Below are 20,020 nucleotides of genomic sequence, written 5' to 3' on the forward strand. Positions count from 1 at the left end.
TATGTGCATCTTTTTTTATTAGCATGGCGGCGCAGTACACTCGCTGCTGCGATGCGCGCAGCCATTCATACTAGTACTTCATCCCTCATCCCACATCCAAGTCCTGAGCCACCTCTGTGCTCAAAAATCATATCAAAATAAATCCGTAACCCCCCACATCACGCCCAAACACACCACAGACATCCCGCGCCAAGCGGTGGAGTACAGAGGAAATGTTCGATCCTGGAGGGGCTTATCTAATCTACTCCACAGCGGAGTTTTTGCTAACGAACTATTCCCCTGAATTTGCTGTTCTTTCACCAACCATCAAGCAACTCCTTCGCTTCATTGAGTTACTTTGTTGCGCTCTGTGTGTGTGTGTTAGTTGTTCCCAGTCAGGTACGTCAGGTTGGGTGGATTTCATATCCCACCTATACATAACTACCAGTTTGCTGCAAGGAACCAATGGATCCCATGCCCTCTGTCAACCGCCGATATGTACATACCAAAACACTATGATACCGCTTGTCGTGATGAGAGTGCTTGGTGTGTGATATCAGGTTGCCGTTTCCCCCAAATCCGTTTTCCCCAATCGAAGGATGATGAGTGAGATGTTGCGGTTTGAGTTTTCTTTCCATCTGGATCTAGACATTTTAAAAACTAACCCACCTCGAAATTTCAGTCTTTATTTGTCGACAACCAAATCCTCATTTCGAAAGGGATTCCTGATTTGAAAGGCCAAGTGCCCTATCTGCAACACCCCCCATAATAATAATATACGACGGCGGCAACAGTCAAGAGATAGCTCTGCTCATTCCCGCCGCCACAATGGGTTCGATTGAGTTGCCGGCCATGAAAACGAAGCCGAAGATCATCTTCTTCACTGACTTCGATGGCACCATCACCATCAAAGATAGTATGTTTCCTCTCACTGTCTCCTCCAAATGCCCACTCCACAACATTATTCCCGCTTTCTTACTATTTGCGGGCTCTGTCAATCCTGTTGAGTGAGGTGGGGTTGTAGCTCTGGTGGTGTTGAAGAGCTTGTTGTGTTTCGCTACATATAACCTAAGAACGCGGGAGAAGAATAACGGGAATGATTTCTAATGTGATGCTCTGCCTCTTTTTCCTTTTTGTTCCGGTGGTGGTGTATAGGCAATGATTTCATGGTATGATATATGGATTTATCATTGTAGCTCCTCTTCTTGCCTCCTCTTTTAACCAATGCTCTTCTGGCAAGGGTATTAAAGATCTTGACCTTCGAGATGGGAGATATTAAGAGATAAAGATGGATCGCCCGCTTGCGTGCGGAATAATGGAATATTTACTAACATGCTTGAAATAGACCGATAATCTGGGCTATGGTCAAGAAAAGCGTCGACAGGGCAACATAGACGTCCTCGAAAATAAGATCACGTTCCGGTATGTTCCTCTCCTCCCATCCCAGAAAGAAATCACTGAAATCCACTAACACACTATGTCCAGGGATTCATTCCGCGAGATGCTCGACAGCGTCAAGACTCCCTTCAACGAATGCATTCGCATCCTACTCGAAAACATGGAGCTGGACCCGCATTTCACAGCGTTCTACAACTGGGCGCGGGACCACAATGTTCCCATCGTTATCCTGTCCTCTGGCATGGTGCCCGTCATCCACGCATTGCTCGTCAAGCTCCTCGGTCACGAGCCGGATAATATCCAGATTGTTGCCAACCAGGTTGCGAGCAGGGATGGAAAGGATATCAATTCTGAAGGCGGGTGGCAAATTGTCTATCACGATGATAGGTGAGGAAGTTTCTAATATAGATATATATATATTCTGATCTGGGAAGACAAAGGAGGTGTTCGGACAATATCAAGTTCGGGAAGGGGAAATTGACTAATCGATTTTGATGCAAACTCTTAGCCACTTCGGCCATGACAAATCCCTCGAAATCAAGCCATATGCCGCACTTCCAGCAGGTGAGCGGCCCACGCTCCTCTATGCCGGCGATGGGGTTTCGGACCTATCAGCAGCGTCGCAGACCGATTTGCTTTTCGCAAAGAAAGGGAGAGGTAAGTTCCCTCCCCCCACCCCAATAACTACGTATCTCTGCGTTCTATCATCGCCACACATCTTGGCCATTTGGCCTTGCATCCCAGCTCCCATATAAAGTGGGCTCTCACCCCCGCTGACATACGATATTCAGACCTAGTCACATACTGTCAACGCGAGAAAATCCCCTACACCGTCTTCGACGACTGGTCGAGCATCCTGCAGACGACTAAGGAAATTTGGGAGGGGAAAACGGATCCGAAGACTGTTGCTGCAGTCGCGTCTGGTGCGAGTGTGTGAGCAAGGAAGCTGGGTGGTGGGGGGGGAGAGAGTTCATAGGTTGAGTAGCTTAGTTTTATAGAGAGACGCATTGCTAGATATATAGAATACAGTGGAAATGATAAGGGATGGAGAAAGAGAGGAAGAAAAGTGGGAATGACCTGTGATTTCTGTCTGTATCCGATATATATATAAATATATAGTTAGATAGAGGGGGTGAGCAACGGATAGAGCTTCTTAGAAGGGGGGGTTATATTCTCATCGTCATTGTTCATAGTTTCGTTGATGGAACTTACAAGGCTGCTGTGAGGGGTAACTAGTTCGGATGCTCAACTTCAGAAGTGTAAGCAGTTTCGTACAAAGAGACAAGTTGCGAATGAGCCCCGAACAAATAGTTCCCGTATGGATGACAGAGAGTAGTTGCTGTAAACATACATGAAATTCCAACAAAGGGCTCTAACATTCCATGCAGGTCCTCCTACAGCCTCTGTTCCTGAATGTTCTACACAGCACCCTCGGCTGAATCCTCTTCCAGCAGCTTTTCCCCTTTCTTGGGGGATGGCGCGAGGGGAAGGGAGCCCCGGGAGAGGAGGAAGGCCTACAATTCATTCATAATCCCCGAATTCGGGATTCATCAACCCATCCCATTCCATAATCAAGAGGCGAGAAGTGACTTCAACCTCTGCGTACGTATCGGCCAGATCAAGTCTTTACGAGGTTCCGCATCGAGCTATGCGCCAGCTGGCTGTTGCGGTACCGGATTCCTATTTTACGAACGCGGGTCCGCAATTGACTGGTTCTGATATCTAGATGGTAGTTAAGCGGACCGGCGGCGAAACTACGGCATGGCGTGAGCTGGTATTCCCGCCTCTATCCGGGGATCAAGCTGTTTGTGCTCTCGTTCAGGAGGGGGATTTCCTGAGTTTTTTATTTTATTTTCCTTTTATCTCCCCTTTCTGTACAAGGAAAAAAGAATGGTGTGGTATGTACCAATGTACATGTACAGTGGTGTCCAATAAGTCAGCGTACTAGAGGCTCGGCGCCGAGATTCAGCACCCTACCCATCTCAACTAGATATTAAATAAAATCTCAACCAGGTATCCAATATAGAATTATATACATGTTTTATATAGCTAAATCAATAAAGAATACCTATATACATTTTCTTCTCTAATACTTGGTTGATCCACCTCTGGCTTTGATAACTGCGGCTAACCTTCAGGGCATGAAGCTGATTAGATACTGTATCTCAAGTTGTGTAATAGAATCCCATATCATCTGTAATTCTATTCTCATCTCAGCTTCGGAGTGTATTCAATGTTGTATCTTTGATATGCAGAACTTCATTATTGCCCATAGATTCTCTATAGGATTTAAATCAGGACTTTGTGCAGGCCATTTCATTCAATCCATCTGCCAATCATCCATCCACTGTTTTAACAGCTTAGAGATATGATATCTAGCTCCATCTTCTGCCCAGAGTGCAATCCCATGTTTTTCAAGAATGCAAATATAATGGGAATAGCCATGAAGTAGTATAATCTTGATATACTCCTTAGAATTCATCCAGACATTCAATGGAATAAAAACCAGCTTAGATTTGAAATCCCAGCTTATTGCTCCCCATACACTCACTGAGATACACTCAGATTTGAAGGTAGAGAGTAGATATCTACTCTCATAACCTTTACCAACTGGACAACAAACATAGCAGCTTGATATATCCAATCCAACCTCAAAGTGAGCTTCATCTGAGAAGCTCACACAAGAGAAATCTTCATCAGCCCAATTTCTGTGTTGAATACCAAAAGCTCTTCAAACTTCCTTGTGTATAGGCTTTAAATAGGGCTTCTTTCACAGTTTAAAGGCATATCATTCATTCTTTTCAAGATACTGTCTTGCTGTATTTCGGCAAATATAGGAGCCAGATTTTGAGGGTGTGAGAAAGCTGGCTAGAGGGTGGAAGGGATTCTTCTCTACAGAGAGAATAAGATGGTGTTGATCACAGGCAGAGAGCTTAGGAGGCCTCCCAGGACATTTTTTAGGACTTCCTTCATCTATTCAATGAGATTCATGATAAACAATAGAGGATATGGTGGAGTGAGGGAGCTCTAAAATTTGAGCTATATCTAGAAATGAATGTTCCCGCTTTCGAAGGTTCAAAATAGTATTAATAATAGCTGGAGAGTGTTCTCTCTGCAATGTTTTCGGTTTTGAGGGCATCTTTTGATGTATAGGGGGGATGTTGGATGATGGAGGAATCTTTGAAGAAGAGGGGTAAGAAGAGGGGTTCTCAGCGCCGAGCCGCTAGTACGCTGACTTATTGGACACCACTGTACAATAGTAATCAGTGCAAACACCAATTGATATTCTATTTTGGGAATTCTCAAGTCTACGTTTACGACGGGTGTCGTCTTTGGAACTTCAAGGTCGTTGCTGGTGATATGACCTCCTCTCCAAGGGCGGCCTTCATCGTCAATTCAAAACGTAGAAACTGCCATCCCAACTTCATATCCAGATAGATAGCGGTGAGAGAGTAGCCTTGACACACTCTGGATTGGGGGTTTGGGTAAGCCTTGTATACTTAACCTAACTTCTGCGAATGAATCCGCAGGAGAGAGCGCAGAGTGCTCCATTTCTCAGGTGTTAAAGCTTACGCCTACTAGTACCTACGAATGTAAGAATAGGCAGTGTCTGTGGGCACAAAGTCAGCAATCGAACCGCACAATCCATCTAATACTTCTGGGAAATAGTGCTTCTATGCTGGACTATCTTACACCGTCTGGTTTCGGCAGTTGTGGAAGGGTTGGGCTGCTTTCCGATGCATTCGAAGGATGTTTGTCCGAGTGCGTGATTGGGATCGATGCGTGCTCAGCAATGTGTACCCATGTGTAACCGCAACGGGTAATTTCTCCCTCTTCACCGAGGAAGCTGGCTCTGAAGGGCATTGAGTGTTGATGGCTAGATTGAGCGGGCGCAGGAGGAGGAGGAGGAGGAATGGCCGGCGGAAGCGCGGTTCAATGTCACGTTATTCTGATAACATCCGAGTCTCGCTGGAGATAACCTACCGGGCTGAAATCCGTTCTTGCTTGAAGTATGCTGGTTTTAGTATTTCGTAGTCGAAAGCATTTACACAACCCGGTTAATCGTGTTCAATTTCCGAGGCAAAGGAGTGCGCGAACCGATAGCGGTATCTCTTTGCCTGTCATCGGAGAGCTTCAATTCAGCTCAACCGATTGTTTACTTTGGTACGTGGCGTCTCGCATGGCGAACTTTGACGATCTTGTGCCTTTCCAGAGCCTTTCCAGATGCATCGGCGCCCGTGTGTAACCGTCCAGATCGAATCTCCCAGGGGAATTAAGGTTCATGTCACTTGCCTTCAACGCCTGGTTGAACATGACTCGGATGAGTTGTGGCGGCGTAGTTCAGGGCCACAAAAAATCGCACCAGTAGCCGAGTGTTGATAATCAAAGATGATGCCATGATCCAGACTGGCGGATCGAAACGAACGCCACAAATAGAACCATCGATGACGTGCGATTTGGTATTTCCCGCGCTTTGCGGGGTAAAATGCCAGCCATCAGCCAGAAAATAGGCGCTCAGAAGGGCTGCTAGCCATCGGGCATTGATCCCTGCAGTAGTTCGTGGTCAGCCCCAATCTGATAACTAATGTATCGAAGGCGATTCAGTTCCCAGCGTGGGGTCTCTTTTCCTTTTGGGCAAATAATGAGCTTTGCCTGGCGAAGAAGATGGATGTAGGGATGTGTAGGTTAACTTGAAGACTAACAAAGAAAGCTAGTCTCCTGGAATCTTCAAATTCCACCCCCCTCGCCAAGGTCGATTTGATGTTCCTGACAAAACCAGGAATGCGTTCGGTGTTTTTCCTATCCGAGCCGCTCAAGAACTGGCAGCATCGAGAAAGAGCTTGAGGCCTCGTGTTGACGAGAACGCTAACTTAGACTAGCGTTGGATCTACGCTGACTTGGATTCTTGCTCAGAAACATCGCAATCGCCTTTTTCCCTTGTTGCGTACAAACGGCTGGGCTGGTTCCCCTGCCCGTCGTCGGAGGACAAGCTAGAATCGAGCTTGGTTCCCGCCTGGGAGAAGGAAAGAGTATCATGAGCCTCGAAACAGGTGGTCTGGGCTGCTGAACCTCGCAAAGACACCGTTCCCATCGCCGCTCCGTAGCGGGAAAGTTTATGAGTCCGTGTTCTACAAGAATCGAACACAAATTTGGAGGAGCCAAGCACGGAACTCGCTTCTCCGCCAATATGGCTGCAACCTCAGGAGCCAAGACTCCGAGAGTCCAAGGCTGCTGGCAGGAATGTGGAGAACCTGGAGTCAAGGCTGGGGATACGGGAGCGGAGGCGTGGAAGCGTGAACCGACCCTGAGTAAGGCTGCTGCCATTCCTGAGGTTCGGCTACTCCCCGGTTATGCCGGCAGCCAGCGTCGTCTGGCACGCTCTACCGATTGAGACGCCGAAAGTGGGATATGACAGGCGCCATGGACCAGCCAGGAAGAGGGTCGTGGCTCGGTGGCGGCGGACATAACCCTCCACGACGACGGAGTACTATATGCTGCATACTATGTACAGTACATCCGACCATGACAATGTATTCAGAGCATCTTCGCCTGGGCCAAGTTTCCCCGCACAGTGTTGGCAGCTGTTAACTCGATTAGGATACGATCCTGCAGCAAAATTTGCATCCTTGGATGTCAAAGCAATCCCACCGCTTGGCTGATGATCACTCTTGACCGGCGCAAAGAGTGGATGGCCAGCGCCCAGGTTAATGACAAGCACTGGGATGATTCAATGATTCAATTGATAGCTGCTGGGGGAAGCTGTATAGGCTCGCCTCTGTTTGTGCCCGAAATGCATTGTTCAGAAGTACCAATTTCATTGCCCTTCAGACAACTGCTGAAGCTATGTAGCCGTTATCAAAGGCGTACCTTTCCGTGGCGCAAACCTCCTTGGCTGGCTACACTGGCGATCTGCCTGCATTCTCCTGTTGATGATTCCACCGCATGTTTGCTCCCGGCCTATTACCTTGGCACACTGTCTCTAGTTTTTCGAAAGCCCTCGAGCGGTTGCCGACCTGCTCGGTAACTTATCTCCTTGCTCCAGCATGACAACTTCCCCGCACACGTTTTCAGCGGTTCACTACTGCAGACCGACCCAGCATTTCAGTGGAGATGTCGTCGTGTACGGCATCTTCGAGAATTCGATGCCATGATTCAAAGAACGAGCGGCCAGCTGCGGTCAGCTTTTCTAATCCACTCTGTTGCTGCTGACCCCGCATCCGATTGCTCTCTGCTCAGAAAACATATAAGGAGCGTAGGAAACCTCCCTTCATCTCACTTGTTCCTCATCCCCTCTCATTCGCACATTGGAATACCAGGGTAGCCCATCATGCAGTTACTTGCCCTCTCCCTCCTGGCCGCTTCGGCATCCGTGGTGGATGCTTGCGTGAGCGATCATCTCATGGACCGATCGTTTGACATGAGGCAGTTGGACCTTGCGAAACGCAGTAGCAAACCACCTCCAGCCCTCACCGAGCAAGAGTCAATATTGGTGAACTCTTTCGACAACAACACCATCAGCGATTGGCTATACTACTATACCCATGGCCTGCACATCGCCGGAACCAACAAGACCATGGCTCAATGGACTGCCGATAGGTGGACTGAGTTCGGCGTCCCATCATCTCTTGCCGAGTATTACGTCTATTTAAATTACCCAGTCTCCAGTTCTCTGTCGCTCACCCTCGCCGATGGCACTGTCTGGAACGCGGAGCTTGATGAAGATGTGCTCGCCGCCGATGACACCACTAGCTACCCCAATCGCGTGCCCATCTTCCACGGTTACTCTGCCTCTGGAGACGCAAAAGCTGAATTTGTCTACGTTGGTCGCGGTCAACAAGTTGATTTTGACAGGCTTGTTGAGTTGGGCGTCGATCTGAAAGGCAAAATCGCCATGGCAAGATATGGCGGCCCCTTCAGGTAAAAATGCCCTTTGACCTCTGATTTCCTTGACATTAATTTTGAAGAGTTTGGCTGATCCCCCCAACAGAGGATTGAAGGTCAAGAATGCCCAAGATTATGGCATGCTTGGATGCGTTATCTTCACAGACCCGGGTGATGACGGGAATGTGACCGAGGCAAACGGCTATGTTGCTTATCCAGATGGCCCTGCCAGGCAACCCTCATCCGTACAACGCGGATCAGTTCTGTTTTTGTCCACTGCTCCTGGTGACCCTACCACTCCGGGCTATCCCTCGAAGGAAGACTCGCCTCGTGCGGACACCAGCCCCGTGGTCCCGAAAATCCCATCTATCCCGATTTCCTATGCCAATGCTCAGAAAATCCTAGGCGCCCTCGATGGACAGGGCCAATCGGCAGACGCTGTCAATCGAACCAAGTGGGTAGGAGGCCTTGATGTTCAATATTCTAGCGGCCCTGCTCCTGGAGTTGAGCTCTCCTTGTCCAATGTGATGCGCGATGAGGTTGCTCCCATCTATAACCCAATTGGAATCATCAACGGAACCAAGGAAGACGAAGTCATTGTGGTTGGAAACCATTGGGATGCCTGGATCATTGGTGGTGCTGTTGATCCCAATTCTGGATCCGCCGTCATGGTTGAACTCGCGAAAGCGCTCGGCAAGCTTCAAGAGTCGGGATGGAAACCAAAGAGGACAATGTAAGTGCAGAGTTAACACCCGGCTCTTCAACTTCCAATGGCATATTATGGTATTCCAATGGAGTTGTCATACTAACCGCTTCTTAGTGTTCTGGCCTCTTGGGATGGTGAAGAATACGGCCTTCTTGGCTCCACCGAGTGGGTTGAAGAATACGTATGCCAGACGCTGCTCTATTCCCACCAGCATTTTCTCTAACTCAAGTCTCTTCATAGGTGAACTGGCTCAAAGAAACTTGCGTTGCCTATGTCAACATCGACTCTGCTGTTTCTGGTCCACACCCTGGCCTCTCTGGCACCCCTGGTCTCCACCAACTTTCCATCGAGCTAATGAAGAAGATCTCCTGGCCCTACAAGGGAGACGAGTCCCTTACCATGTATGATATGTGGCTTGCTGGCAGCAAGGGACAAGTTGGTGTCTTGGGAAGTGGCTCAGACTATACAGCATTCGTCCACGCTGGTCTTCCATCGGCAAGTATCCCTTTAATCCCTAGAGCCAAATAACACAGCATAGCGACTCCGATTTACTAACATTTTCACAGGTGAATGTCGGCTCCTCCGGCGGTTCTGGTGACCCCGTCTATCACTACCATTCCAACTATGACTCCTTCCACTGGGTAGACACATACGGCGATCCCGGTTTCGTCTTCCACAAAGCAATGGGTCAGTACTTGGCTTTGCTCACGTACCATCTCGCCTCAGACGACATTATTCCATTCGAAGTGAACAACTATGGCCCCGAGCTCGCAAAATATCTCGCCTCTCTTCGGAAGGTCATTGATGCATCTGGGCTCACTGTTGACTTGTCCCGCTTGGAGGCGGCCATGGAGGTCCTTAACAAGGCTGCGAAGGCGACCACTGAACTGAGGGACCAAGCTATTAAGACCGGAGATGAGCGCCTCATTGACCTCGTCAACGCTAAGTTCCGCGACTTTGAGAGAGGCTTTGTTAGCCAGGGCGGATTGCCCAATCGGGAGTTCTACAAACACCTTATCTGGGCCCCTGGCCTTGACACTGGGTAAGAGCTCTTCCTTTTCCATTGCCACCTTTACAAATGCTCTCGTCAACCTTCCCTCCAATTGTCGCACTAACCTTGACCCTTTTACTTTGCTTAGATATGCCCCCACAACATTCCCTGGCATCACAGAAGCAGTCCAGGGTGGAGACCAGGCTCTTGCTCAAGAGTTCGTGGAGAGGACAAGCAATGCCATCTACATTGCTGCTGGAATCCTAACGCCATAATTTTTTTTCTTTTTCTTTTCAACAATCTCCCAACGACTTTAATGGGTAATGAATATATGTTTGGCCAATGCAGTTATGGAAACGTTATCCCATCTATCTATATAGATGTAAATATATATATATATGTGCGACTTACCCGGGTTATGAAAAATACTAGTACAAAAGGAAAAGGAAAAAGAAAAAAAAAAATCATTGCTACAGATTTAGTTACACCCAGACGGTTTGCTTGCGAGCGCCTGTTTAGCTTAATGTCAATCAATTTACAGTTGCTCGTCCATGACTTCCCGCTGAGTTTTTACATTTTTTTTTTCTTATTGTACCCCCTCGATGAGTGCAAGGGTTCTTGTAGATCTTCCTTAGTAGAAACAAACAAATCTCGCAACTCGAGTTCTTGAGGTTTTATGATACTTAATACGCTTTTCTTTCCAGGTCCGTAGACTCCCTTCTTTTTGCTTTTTGCTTTGTAATTTTCGTTTTTATTTTACTTTTGTTTTTGTTCCGCAAGTAAAGAGTATAGTCCATACATATCGCACTTCGCCATTTATCTATAGCGGGGCCCCCTCCTCCATTGCAGCCGTATCTACAGATATAACATGTACAGTCCATGCTCTTCAATTATTATAAGTTGCACTACATCTTCCTGCACCTATGGCTTCCTCCATTTATGCGTTTTCGCCATCAACGGGGTCTCAGCATATTAGCGTTCATAATATTCGTGGCCGTAGGTAGAAGATACAACATATGCTCCGGGTGTCACTTTCGAGGGCCATTCCTTGGGACGGATAGGGGGAGAAAAGAAGAAAGAAAAAAAATTAAAATTAAAATAAAAATTTAGAAAAGCCTGCGAAAGCTGCCGCCTAGCGACAGTCTCCGGAGAAGAAAGACGGGGGCGGAAGGAAAAGGGGGGGGGAAACGCGGAAGTTGCGGGTGGGTGAGGTGGTAGGACTGTTGTCTCTAGATTCTCGTCATGCACGAGGTACCTGTACGCGCAGTACATGAGCGATTCAACAAAGGATGCATGGCAGAATGCATGCGGCTATGTAGCAAATGTTGACTTGCAAGGTAGCTATCTGCTGGGGTAATGGAAGTAACTGAATGGTTTGGAGCGCCGGTTTCGGCTATTATATGATGTGCAGCTTTGTGAAACGGGGGTGGAGTTTGTGTGCAAATGGGAAGGATAGGGAAGGGAAGGGCTGGGGTGGTGGTGATTTTTCACTCCCTCAGTGTTGATTGAGGGCCCTTTAGCCTGGTGCAGTTCGATGTATGACCGGGTTACAAGCGTAGATAGCTTTTGGAAATTGTACAGTTCCAACCCATTTTGTTTAAGGGAGTGCGGTGGCATGCCGGATTTTATCTAGTATCAGTAGTTGTGTATATATGCATTCAACAATTGGAATATCAACCTGAGATAAGGCAAAAAACGAAAGACGAAAAATTGTTGGCAATATGGTGGATAGCCGGCTTCAAAACAAAAACGTGTAAATGCGAAGCTGTAGTCAGCATTTACAAAGCAAGATACAAAAAAGGGCCCCCGGAAACACCTTGCCGGGTAAAAAAGTGGGAAAGGAAGAGAACGTTTCGCTCAAAATGTAAAAGGAGGAGTAGTGCAGAGCTATTGAGAGCCAAAATATGCAAGTAAAACCTGACGCAGAATACCAGCTCAATAGAAAAAAAGTTGGAATGAAAGGATCTCACAGCCTGCATGCCAGGAGCCACGAAATCGTGATGGCAAAGGAAAATCTTGTTCTAGTGACAATGTGAAAATAAAACAGTTGAAGGTAAAAAGCCGAGACGACGAAGTTGTGATCATGGTTTGAAATCATTTAGTTCTAAGCCCGCCAGCTGATCATTACACGTCGTCAGCGTTTGTTCAATAGACGGAATGGCGCACTTGGCATGCTCGTAATAATAGGTGCTTGTTCGCTGGGCGGCAGGGAAGTAAAGGCCGTGTCCAAAGCGGTACGCGAATTGTTCGAAGCAGAGGCCGGTGAATGGAGGGTCTGGCCGATTAGGAAAGAGATGAAGCGCCCTCAGCCGCTTTGTCAGGGCACCAAGCATAAGTGAATCGCATTCGAAACTGCAGTGCTCTTTCTCGAGGTAGTCTGCAAGCTGGACGTGGAGGATGGAAACGATGCGGGATATGGAGTCGATGCGTTGGGAGTCGATTGTATCTGGGTAGTGTTATTTTAGTATAGGATGATCTCTTCTCATGTTCGATAACATTTTCGATGATATTTTTGATAATCCTCTCAAGTGCAGTTTCTAGAAGATGAAGAGCAACTCACCTGCAACAGATGCAGGAATAGGAAGGTCGCCTAATGGGAGATTCTGTTTGCCCTGGCGTAATGCGAGCCGGGTTACGTGTTTGAATTCTTGGGGCCGATTAAATATCCAGCATATACAGATCCATCCTGGAATATCTTCCGTGTACGTCTGGGATGGCATCCTTGAGCTTCTCGAACCAGGAGTTTGCAAAAATCTCAACAGCTTCGTGGACGTCATATTTGTCAGTCAGAACGGCGATTTGAGTATAGGTATCAATGTCGACTTCTGTTGGGACCCTTCGCATATAACCATGGATTATATTCAAAAGGATAAGAAATGCGTCGGGATCGTCGGCAGGAAGCCGTATTTCTACGCTTCCGTTCTTCTGAAGCGCGTTACACTCGCTAAACTTGCGCTGAAGCATGGCGCGGAAAACCGACGACGCGAGAATTAAATGCCGAGAAGAAGCTCGTATCAAAACTTCTGTTTAGCAAGAGGTTAGAAAGCCGAGTAACATGATCAAATAGCGCCACGCTGCCCGTTTTGTTTACCTTGTTCGCAAGTGATCAAATCATTACCATTAGCCCCATTTAGGACCTCTGCATCCGCGGCGTCAGAAGAAACCTTTTGTTTTGAGACGGCACTATCGACTTCCTCCCCTAATTCGGATATAATCTCACATTCGAGATATCTTGTCATGATAAGCGTCACATCGCCTTCCGGGTCGAGATTATGGACCTCGGAGGCCATGCGATCAAATTTTGCAGCTGCGGGAATTACTGGGCTAATAGCCGAAGGCATCATGAAAGTGTACTTGATTGAGAGTCGGAAGGTATATGTACTGTGCATGTACTGTACATGTACATAGCAAATTCCCAAGGGACTGGAAGTGGCGGGAGGGGGAACAGACGGATTATATTGATTTTTAAAGCAAAAACTGAGATTGCACTCTATTGCCTCAGTATGACCAAGAGTGCGGCACTGATTTGAGAAATCGTGGTCGTGTGATGGAGATCGAGGAGGACGGCAAGGTGTTGGTTACTCCAAAAAAAAATGAATCGGGGACCCATGCAGGCTCTCCTACGTGGCATCCGTTATTTGCTGTTGAATTTCGGGAATATTCAATAAAGGGAACAACCGTTCAGTCGCGCACGCATCCCGAGCGTTTAGCCACCAGGCCTGGAATGCCGTGTTCAGGCAAAGGGAATGTGCAACCAAACTGGCTTCGGCAAGTAGCGTTTCAAGATGGGCCAACTGTTGATAGTCAAGATCAGAACCTTGCTTGCTTTCCAACATCACAGCGTCAGTCGCAGCCTACCCAGCCATGATCACATCGGCTTTCTGGGGAACACCCTGGAGGGCAGTCTTAGGTGCTCCCTCGGACGGGGGAACAAGGCACGGGGCCCATGTTTATGACTCTGCTCCATTGGATGGTGATGGGAACAGGCAGGACTGGTCGGCAAGTTGGTACTTTCGCCTGACAGAGGGTTCGTTACACATGTAAAGTACTGAGCCCGCAGAACACAATCCTTGCGGGATGGGTAACGTTAAGTCGTGAGCCACAAAGATCCCGGCAATCCAGCGTCAACAAAATCGGATTCTTGGTTGGAGCTATGGGCTGGGTCCTGTGTACCGTATACTACGGGTAAACAAATGCACAGAATTCTCGAGTCCAAGCAATGCCCAGGGGTAAAGTCCGTTACCCTGCACTTCGAGATGGGAATGAAATATCCCGGAAGCTTTTCGCAGTTGTTGTGGGCATACTAGCTGCTAAGGCGCATAACGAGTGACCATCCGAGACAAAGAAACAAAGAAACTCCTTGCTGGCGCTCCCATTCCCGTGAAGGCCCAAACGCACGTCATGGATCTTGGTATAAATGCATATCCCACCATATCCCATATCCCATATCCCCTATCCCCTATCCCCACCGCATGTTGGAGATCCAAACCCGCTGCAGCCAACCACAAGCTCAGGAACTCCAACCGAGGAACATGTCTGGTCATGTGACAAGCCCTACTTCACCTGGGATCCAAGGTTTCAAGCGCCAACGTCACAGTAATGGGCCATGAAAAACAAACTAACTCGACGCTGACTGGGGGAGGGAGGGGATATTTCCTCCCAACGGCCTGGGGGAAGTTGCACTATTTGGGAGCCATTGGGATTTAACCGTTCCACCGATTTTGTTGGCTGTAGCAATGGTACGTCCCCCACCCCCCGATTGGAGACACCGGCAGGTCTCAATTATTCGGGCGCCCTGCACTGTCTATCAACTGAAACCATGGGGGCAAAATATAAGAATTCGCTGTAAGCCGAGATAAAGATTTGTGGACAAATCCTGCATCGATAAATTCCATCGCTGCGCGCCGATCCAGTCGTAATGCACGAGCTCTTGCTACCATTAACAGAACAAAGAAAGGCACTCTGTTTCGAAATACAATTCATTCTTCAATAAGCGCGCGCTCCAAAATTTGGATTTGGTGTTGGTGCTTACAGATCTATTGTTCAATTTACAAGGCCCGAGGACTGGGGTTGCAATATTCCGATTTTCCACTGCGATATATTCCCGCCACAAGTCTCCCATTGATCGCATCAATTATTATTTTCTATACGGAAGAAACGGTACTATTATTGGTTGCTAAGAGCAAGGAGCATTTTTATCGTCCCGCTCAAGGTCAAATGTTTACAACAGCGCTTTCATACTCATGGTGAACATTGGGCTGTTCATCCCCCACCCCTTCCCTCCTGTAATGTCCAGGTTAGGACGCCGAAACAGAATTGCTTCCGAGATCTGCGGCCTCCCACACCCTCTTGACATTCACGCATTAGAGTCTCAGCGACGAGCCCGTAGCCAATGGGGACAACTTGTGGCGGCCGAATCCACAACGTGCCCTGCATATTTTCAAGGGTATTATTCTACCAATAATGAGGAACAACTCCCCCATCAAGCTTTCACGGTTAGTAATTATTCGACATGAGAGCAAAATCGGAGCATCAGATAGTTATGTAGTTACTCAGCCAAAATACAGTCAGCGGAATTTAGAATCTGGCCATAGAAACAACCGGACATAGAGCTGACAGAACATAACTGACAACCGTCATGAGATCCTTTGGCTCTTGTTACGACAGACCACCAATGAGAGCCTGTTGAGCGCTCCGCGATGGCGTCCCGATCTGTAGGAAGTATATCCATGTGGCGCTCAGAGTATGGGCGGGAAAGCCTTATTTCTAGGTTGGGTTGGCTTCTTGATGGCCGAAAAGGGCCTCCCACCACGTGTGATGAATCGGACGTAGCCGGGGACTTGTTTGTAAGATCATTTTATAATAACTAACTAGCTTGATAACTGGGCACATGAGACCAATTCATTTTATATCATGCCCCTTTAAAATAGGCATAACCCTACCGTAAGATACCCTACCATAAGATAACCCTAAGAGAGCCTCTGGTCAGCGCTCCATTATATCTAAATAGTGGCTCTGCAACAACCAGCCATACATAGTGCTCCGCTGTTCATATTCCAGCCAGCTCTGCTCAGGTGCCCAATTCAAATCCCGTTTCAAGGCGGATACTACGCAATTCACAAATGCCTCGGCTCACCAACTAGACCGCTGAATTGCAGTAACTACGTCTGCAAACATCCTTCAGCTTTCGGTCTTACGCTAGCCAAGCATCAACTGTCGACTGTGACGGCGCTTGATGTGTTCTTATGACGTTTAAATAATGTTATAATAGTCAGGACATTGGCCGGTTGGTCAGCAGGTCGCCTGTCCCGGGCCCATCAGTCCCCAATGCTAATATACCTAGGGATGGAGAAATATTGACGTCGAACGTGTCTTCCTCCCAATGGAATGTTTTCAAAATTCTCCGCTTAGTACTGTAAATATGGTCATGATGCACCGTTGCATGAAACCAGATGCCAAGCCATGATGAGAGTTGCGGCTTGGATGCTTAACTGGGTGTTAAGTGGAGTTGCCGTTTTCCCAAAGATTCTAATTACTGGATATAACCAAGAGCCTCATATGATCAATCAATTAACACATGGAGGTCAGCCATACTCTAGGAAGGCCATTTACGAATTTACACGGTTAAAGATCCGTTCGACAACCCCGAAATATACGACTAAATACGATAGCATCAATCCTGTAAGCTGCAAAGTATCATGTCGATACGCACATCAACCATAACGTGGGGGAAAAAAGAAAAAAAAAAGGAGAGCCGGGCTAGACAATTGATGATAAAAGTGGGATGTACCTGGAGCTGTACATTCATTCATTCATTCATTCATTCATTTGACACTGATATTGCACTTAGCTGCATGTTATTTGACATAACATTGTGTGATTCTTAGAAACCATCAATGACAGATATTCAATATATTAATTATAAAATCTCAATATTCAATATGATAAAGCATTTCCCTGTATAATCTGAAGAAAAAGTGATATAACTCTGAGTGAGAAATCTGAACGAAGATTCAGTGAGGGGAAAACAATAGCTTGTGATAGAGTAGTCTATATTGATGAATGGAAGTACAACTGTAAACTATAAATGAAAAATGGAAGTTGAATACTGATCACTGATATCTCAAGAACAGATGGAAGTGAACTCCGTGAAAAATGTGAGAGAATAGATTTGGCGAGAGAGAACTTTGAGTCAGGTTGATGATACCTTTTTCTGATTTGCTTCTATCTTTACTAAATATAATCAGTGTATTGTGGCTTCCACACATGAATTTTTAGAGGTAACTATTGTCTTGAAAACGAGGTGTATGTCTAAAAAAAAAAAAAAAAAAAGAAAATAAAGAAAATAAAGTAATTTGCTACTCGGATGCAATATGTTGGAGTTTTTACAGAGGGAGAAAAAGAACGGGAAGTTGGAAATGACGGGGATGCCGGCAGCGTAGGTTGGGGCGGGAACGTGCCTATCCGTGGTTAGAAGTTTTCGTCACGAAGAAACGCCCAAAAGAACAGAGGAATGAGAAGCGGACAGGGTTCCATCAAAATGTAAAACAATGTCTCATGTTGATAGAACGCATGTGCAGAATGTAAGATATGTGCAACCTATGCTCATTCCAGGGCGGAAAACCCAGCGCAAAGTATCCAGAAAAGAAAATCCATAGAAGAAAGACAATCCAACAAAGGAGGTCGTAAAAATGATGGTTAAGTGTCCACAGCCACGAATTGAGGGCAGGGGAGCAGAAGGGAAAAAATCAGGCTAAAGAAAATCATGTATGATCAATCATCCAGAAGGTCTTTCCCTTCAACAACACTGATAATATCACCTGTTACCCCATCTGTTATAGCAATCACTGAACTCATGGTACTTTTCGCAGTCAGCCTTCCAATCACATGTCCACAGGCCTCATTGAACTTGATAATCAATCCCTTCACCTCCTTGGTGGTACTGTCCTTTGACACATGGAACCAATCCTTTTTGTGAACAATCACATCAGCAGCATAAGGAAGATCCTGCAATGACATTTCAACATTCCTCTCCTCTGAGAGCCTGCAAACCTGCTCTGGCGGAATAATTGCCGTTGGCGACAATAAGACCCACGATCTGGCTGCTGGAGAGCGAACAGCCCCTCTTAGCACATCTATTATGCTGTGCTTTCCTAGGTGCTGCGTGGATTGTGGAGATATCGGGTGTATTACAGAAAATGGCGTTCCAATATCGGATATGCAACGGTCGCGATTGGGTGAGGGAGCTGGAGTCACCTGCGGTTCTCGTTTTGGGAGTAGCGGTTCTGAAAATATTGAGCTCGCGGATATTGAACTAGATGCAGACTCCGAAACCGGAGTCGTAGAAACAGCCGATGCTGCGCCAATTGCTCCTCCAGGATGGAAACCTTTGAACACCTCAGCTGGGCCTTTGTCTGGTGAGTTATACAGCTTCCTGGAAGTTGCCAATGCCAATGCGTCGCCCAGGGCAAGCGCTACTGTTGTAGATGTCATCGGTGCGGGTAAGCCAAATGATATATCTTCATGCTCGTGAACCGGCGCAGTTAGTAGAATGGGGTCGGGACTATTTGAGTCAGCTAAAAGTGGACACAAATCGGGACTTTCATGCGCGGTGATGGCAATTAGTGGCACTGTTGCTGGAAGATACGGCTTAAGGCGGAGTAGCTCTGGTGTCTTGCCCGAAAAGGTTACCAAAAGTACTGCGTCACCCTAAACGATCGAAAGCCTGCGTTAGATACCACCGCCAATTCTCCACGCCTTCACAGAAAATGACCACAAAATCAGGGATAGTTACCGGCCTAATCATCCCAAGATCCCCATGGAGTGCCTCTGTTGGGTGAAGAAACGTGCTCTGGACCCCCAGGCTGTTCATGGTAGCCACCACCTTCTCAGCAATCTTCCCACTTTTCCCAACTCCGGAAATAATTAGCTTCCCTCCAGACCTCACAGTATTGGCTACCGTCGTCACTGCGCGTTCAATGCTATCTTGAGCAAGTTTATCCATCAAATAGATTCTTTCTAGATGTGCTAGCGCCGCCCGTTCCGTCGAGATAACGTGAATTGCCGTGCAGGTCGAAGGCGCCAGGCAATGTCCTGGCGAATCTAGCAAGCCACCCGGATCTGGTGGAGTCATTGGTAGGGAAGGAAGAACGCCGCTAATTTTTTGCATCTGGGTGCGGATTGGTGCAGATAGGGATGTAGTAACGCGCCGCCTTTTGCGTGCCATTGGAAAGGGCGTCATTTTGCTCCTTTCACACAAACAGAGATTCCAAGGTATCGAAATGGATACTGCAGAACTTAGTAAGAAGGAGAGGAAAAGAAGCGAGTGAATGTCGCAAACACCACTGGAGCGCGAATCAAAATATGCAAGGGGATTGGCTGCAGCGCAGCCGGACCCTATCGTCTCATTTTTCCGTTCTAACTACTTGATATAGGTTCGGCAGGAGGGGAAGAGACAAACCACCCGTGCATTCATTTGACAACGTGAGAGAGTGAATAAACAAGCTGCAGATTGGGGGGTATGTACTGTTCAGGTACATAAAAGATACTTGGGTGGAAGGATGGCTCAGGCCAGGAGTATAGGCCTGGTGAAAAGCAAGCCGGAAGGGAAGGAGAAGGAGTGGCACTGAGAGGGCCAGAGTAAGGTTCAACCTCACCTGGTGATCTACTCTATGATGCTCGAGGACATTAAGGAATGAGGGGATAGAAGGAAAAGGCAAGTCAAAAAAAATTCATTACATTTTGAGTACCATCTGCAACTCTGTAGCAGTTTGCTTAGTCATTGGCGGGGTGGGCGAGTTCCGTGGTGCAAAAACACGCAAGGGCATTGACTGATAGGAAGCAGAAAATATTTCGTTGTCGGATAGATTATGAACAGGGTGGGTATGCCCGATTGTTATATCCTACGCAATATATTGCCGCATATCAGTGTTGAATGTGATGATTCCACATCAACTGAACTTTTGATAAGGTTTCCAATCATAAATTTTTTTTTCTTTTTGATCAAGCCACCATAAAAAGCAGAAAGCCCCAAAAGGGAACGTGTTCCGGCCGACGCCGACGCC

General features: G+C 47.2%; 6 protein-coding genes across 6 annotated transcripts; 4 read left to right on the top strand and 2 right to left on the bottom strand.

The window, feature by feature from the left end:
• Window positions 1-678: 678 nt before the first annotated feature.
• Window positions 679-2,314, top strand: HCBG_05881 (uncharacterized protein; the record flags this gene model as incomplete). Its single annotated transcript, XM_045432930.1, has 5 exons — window positions 679-895; window positions 1,325-1,401; window positions 1,465-1,764; window positions 1,886-2,034; window positions 2,169-2,314. The coding sequence occupies 5 exons, from the start codon at window positions 872-874 to the stop codon at window positions 2,312-2,314; spliced, it is 696 nt and encodes a 231-aa protein (XP_045286098.1).
• A 2,221-nt stretch (window positions 2,315-4,535) lies between these two features.
• On the top strand, window positions 4,536-5,188 carry HCBG_05882 (uncharacterized protein; the record flags this gene model as incomplete). Its single annotated transcript, XM_045432931.1, has 3 exons — window positions 4,536-4,570; window positions 4,638-4,780; window positions 4,908-5,188. 3 exons carry the CDS (start codon window positions 4,536-4,538, stop codon window positions 5,186-5,188), a joined length of 459 nt encoding a protein of 152 aa, XP_045286099.1.
• Window positions 5,189-7,705: 2,517 nt separating this feature from the next.
• Window positions 7,706-10,231, top strand: HCBG_05883 (N-acetylated-alpha-linked acidic dipeptidase; the record flags this gene model as incomplete). The annotated part of the gene is made up of 6 exons (XM_045432932.1): window positions 7,706-8,295; window positions 8,366-8,992; window positions 9,080-9,146; window positions 9,206-9,400; window positions 9,532-10,007; window positions 10,105-10,231. 6 exons carry the CDS (start codon window positions 7,706-7,708, stop codon window positions 10,229-10,231), a joined length of 2,082 nt encoding a protein of 693 aa, XP_045286100.1.
• Window positions 10,232-12,037: 1,806 nt separating this feature from the next.
• On the bottom strand, window positions 12,038-13,300 carry HCBG_05884 (uncharacterized protein; the record flags this gene model as incomplete). Its single annotated transcript, XM_045432933.1, has 4 exons — window positions 12,038-12,402; window positions 12,517-12,568; window positions 12,663-12,979; window positions 13,048-13,300. The coding sequence occupies 4 exons, from the start codon at window positions 13,298-13,300 to the stop codon at window positions 12,038-12,040; spliced, it is 987 nt and encodes a 328-aa protein (XP_045286101.1).
• A 520-nt stretch (window positions 13,301-13,820) lies between these two features.
• Window positions 13,821-17,125, top strand: HCBG_05885 (uncharacterized protein; the record flags this gene model as incomplete). Its single annotated transcript, XM_045432934.1, has 6 exons — window positions 13,821-13,983; window positions 14,343-14,552; window positions 14,603-14,801; window positions 15,253-15,451; window positions 16,368-16,637; window positions 17,090-17,125. The coding sequence occupies 6 exons, from the start codon at window positions 13,821-13,823 to the stop codon at window positions 17,123-17,125; spliced, it is 1,077 nt and encodes a 358-aa protein (XP_045286102.1).
• Window positions 17,126-17,556: 431 nt separating this feature from the next.
• On the bottom strand, window positions 17,557-19,182 carry HCBG_05886 (sugar isomerase; the record flags this gene model as incomplete). The annotated part of the gene is made up of 2 exons (XM_045432935.1): window positions 17,557-18,665; window positions 18,751-19,182. The coding sequence occupies 2 exons, from the start codon at window positions 19,180-19,182 to the stop codon at window positions 17,730-17,732; spliced, it is 1,368 nt and encodes a 455-aa protein (XP_045286103.1).
• Between the last annotated feature and the right edge of the window lie 838 nt (window positions 19,183-20,020).

Source organism: Histoplasma capsulatum (assembly GCF_000150115.1).
Source record: "Histoplasma capsulatum G186AR genomic scaffold supercont2.8, whole genome shotgun sequence".
NCBI lineage: Eukaryota > Fungi > Ascomycota > Eurotiomycetes > Onygenales > Ajellomycetaceae > Histoplasma > Histoplasma capsulatum.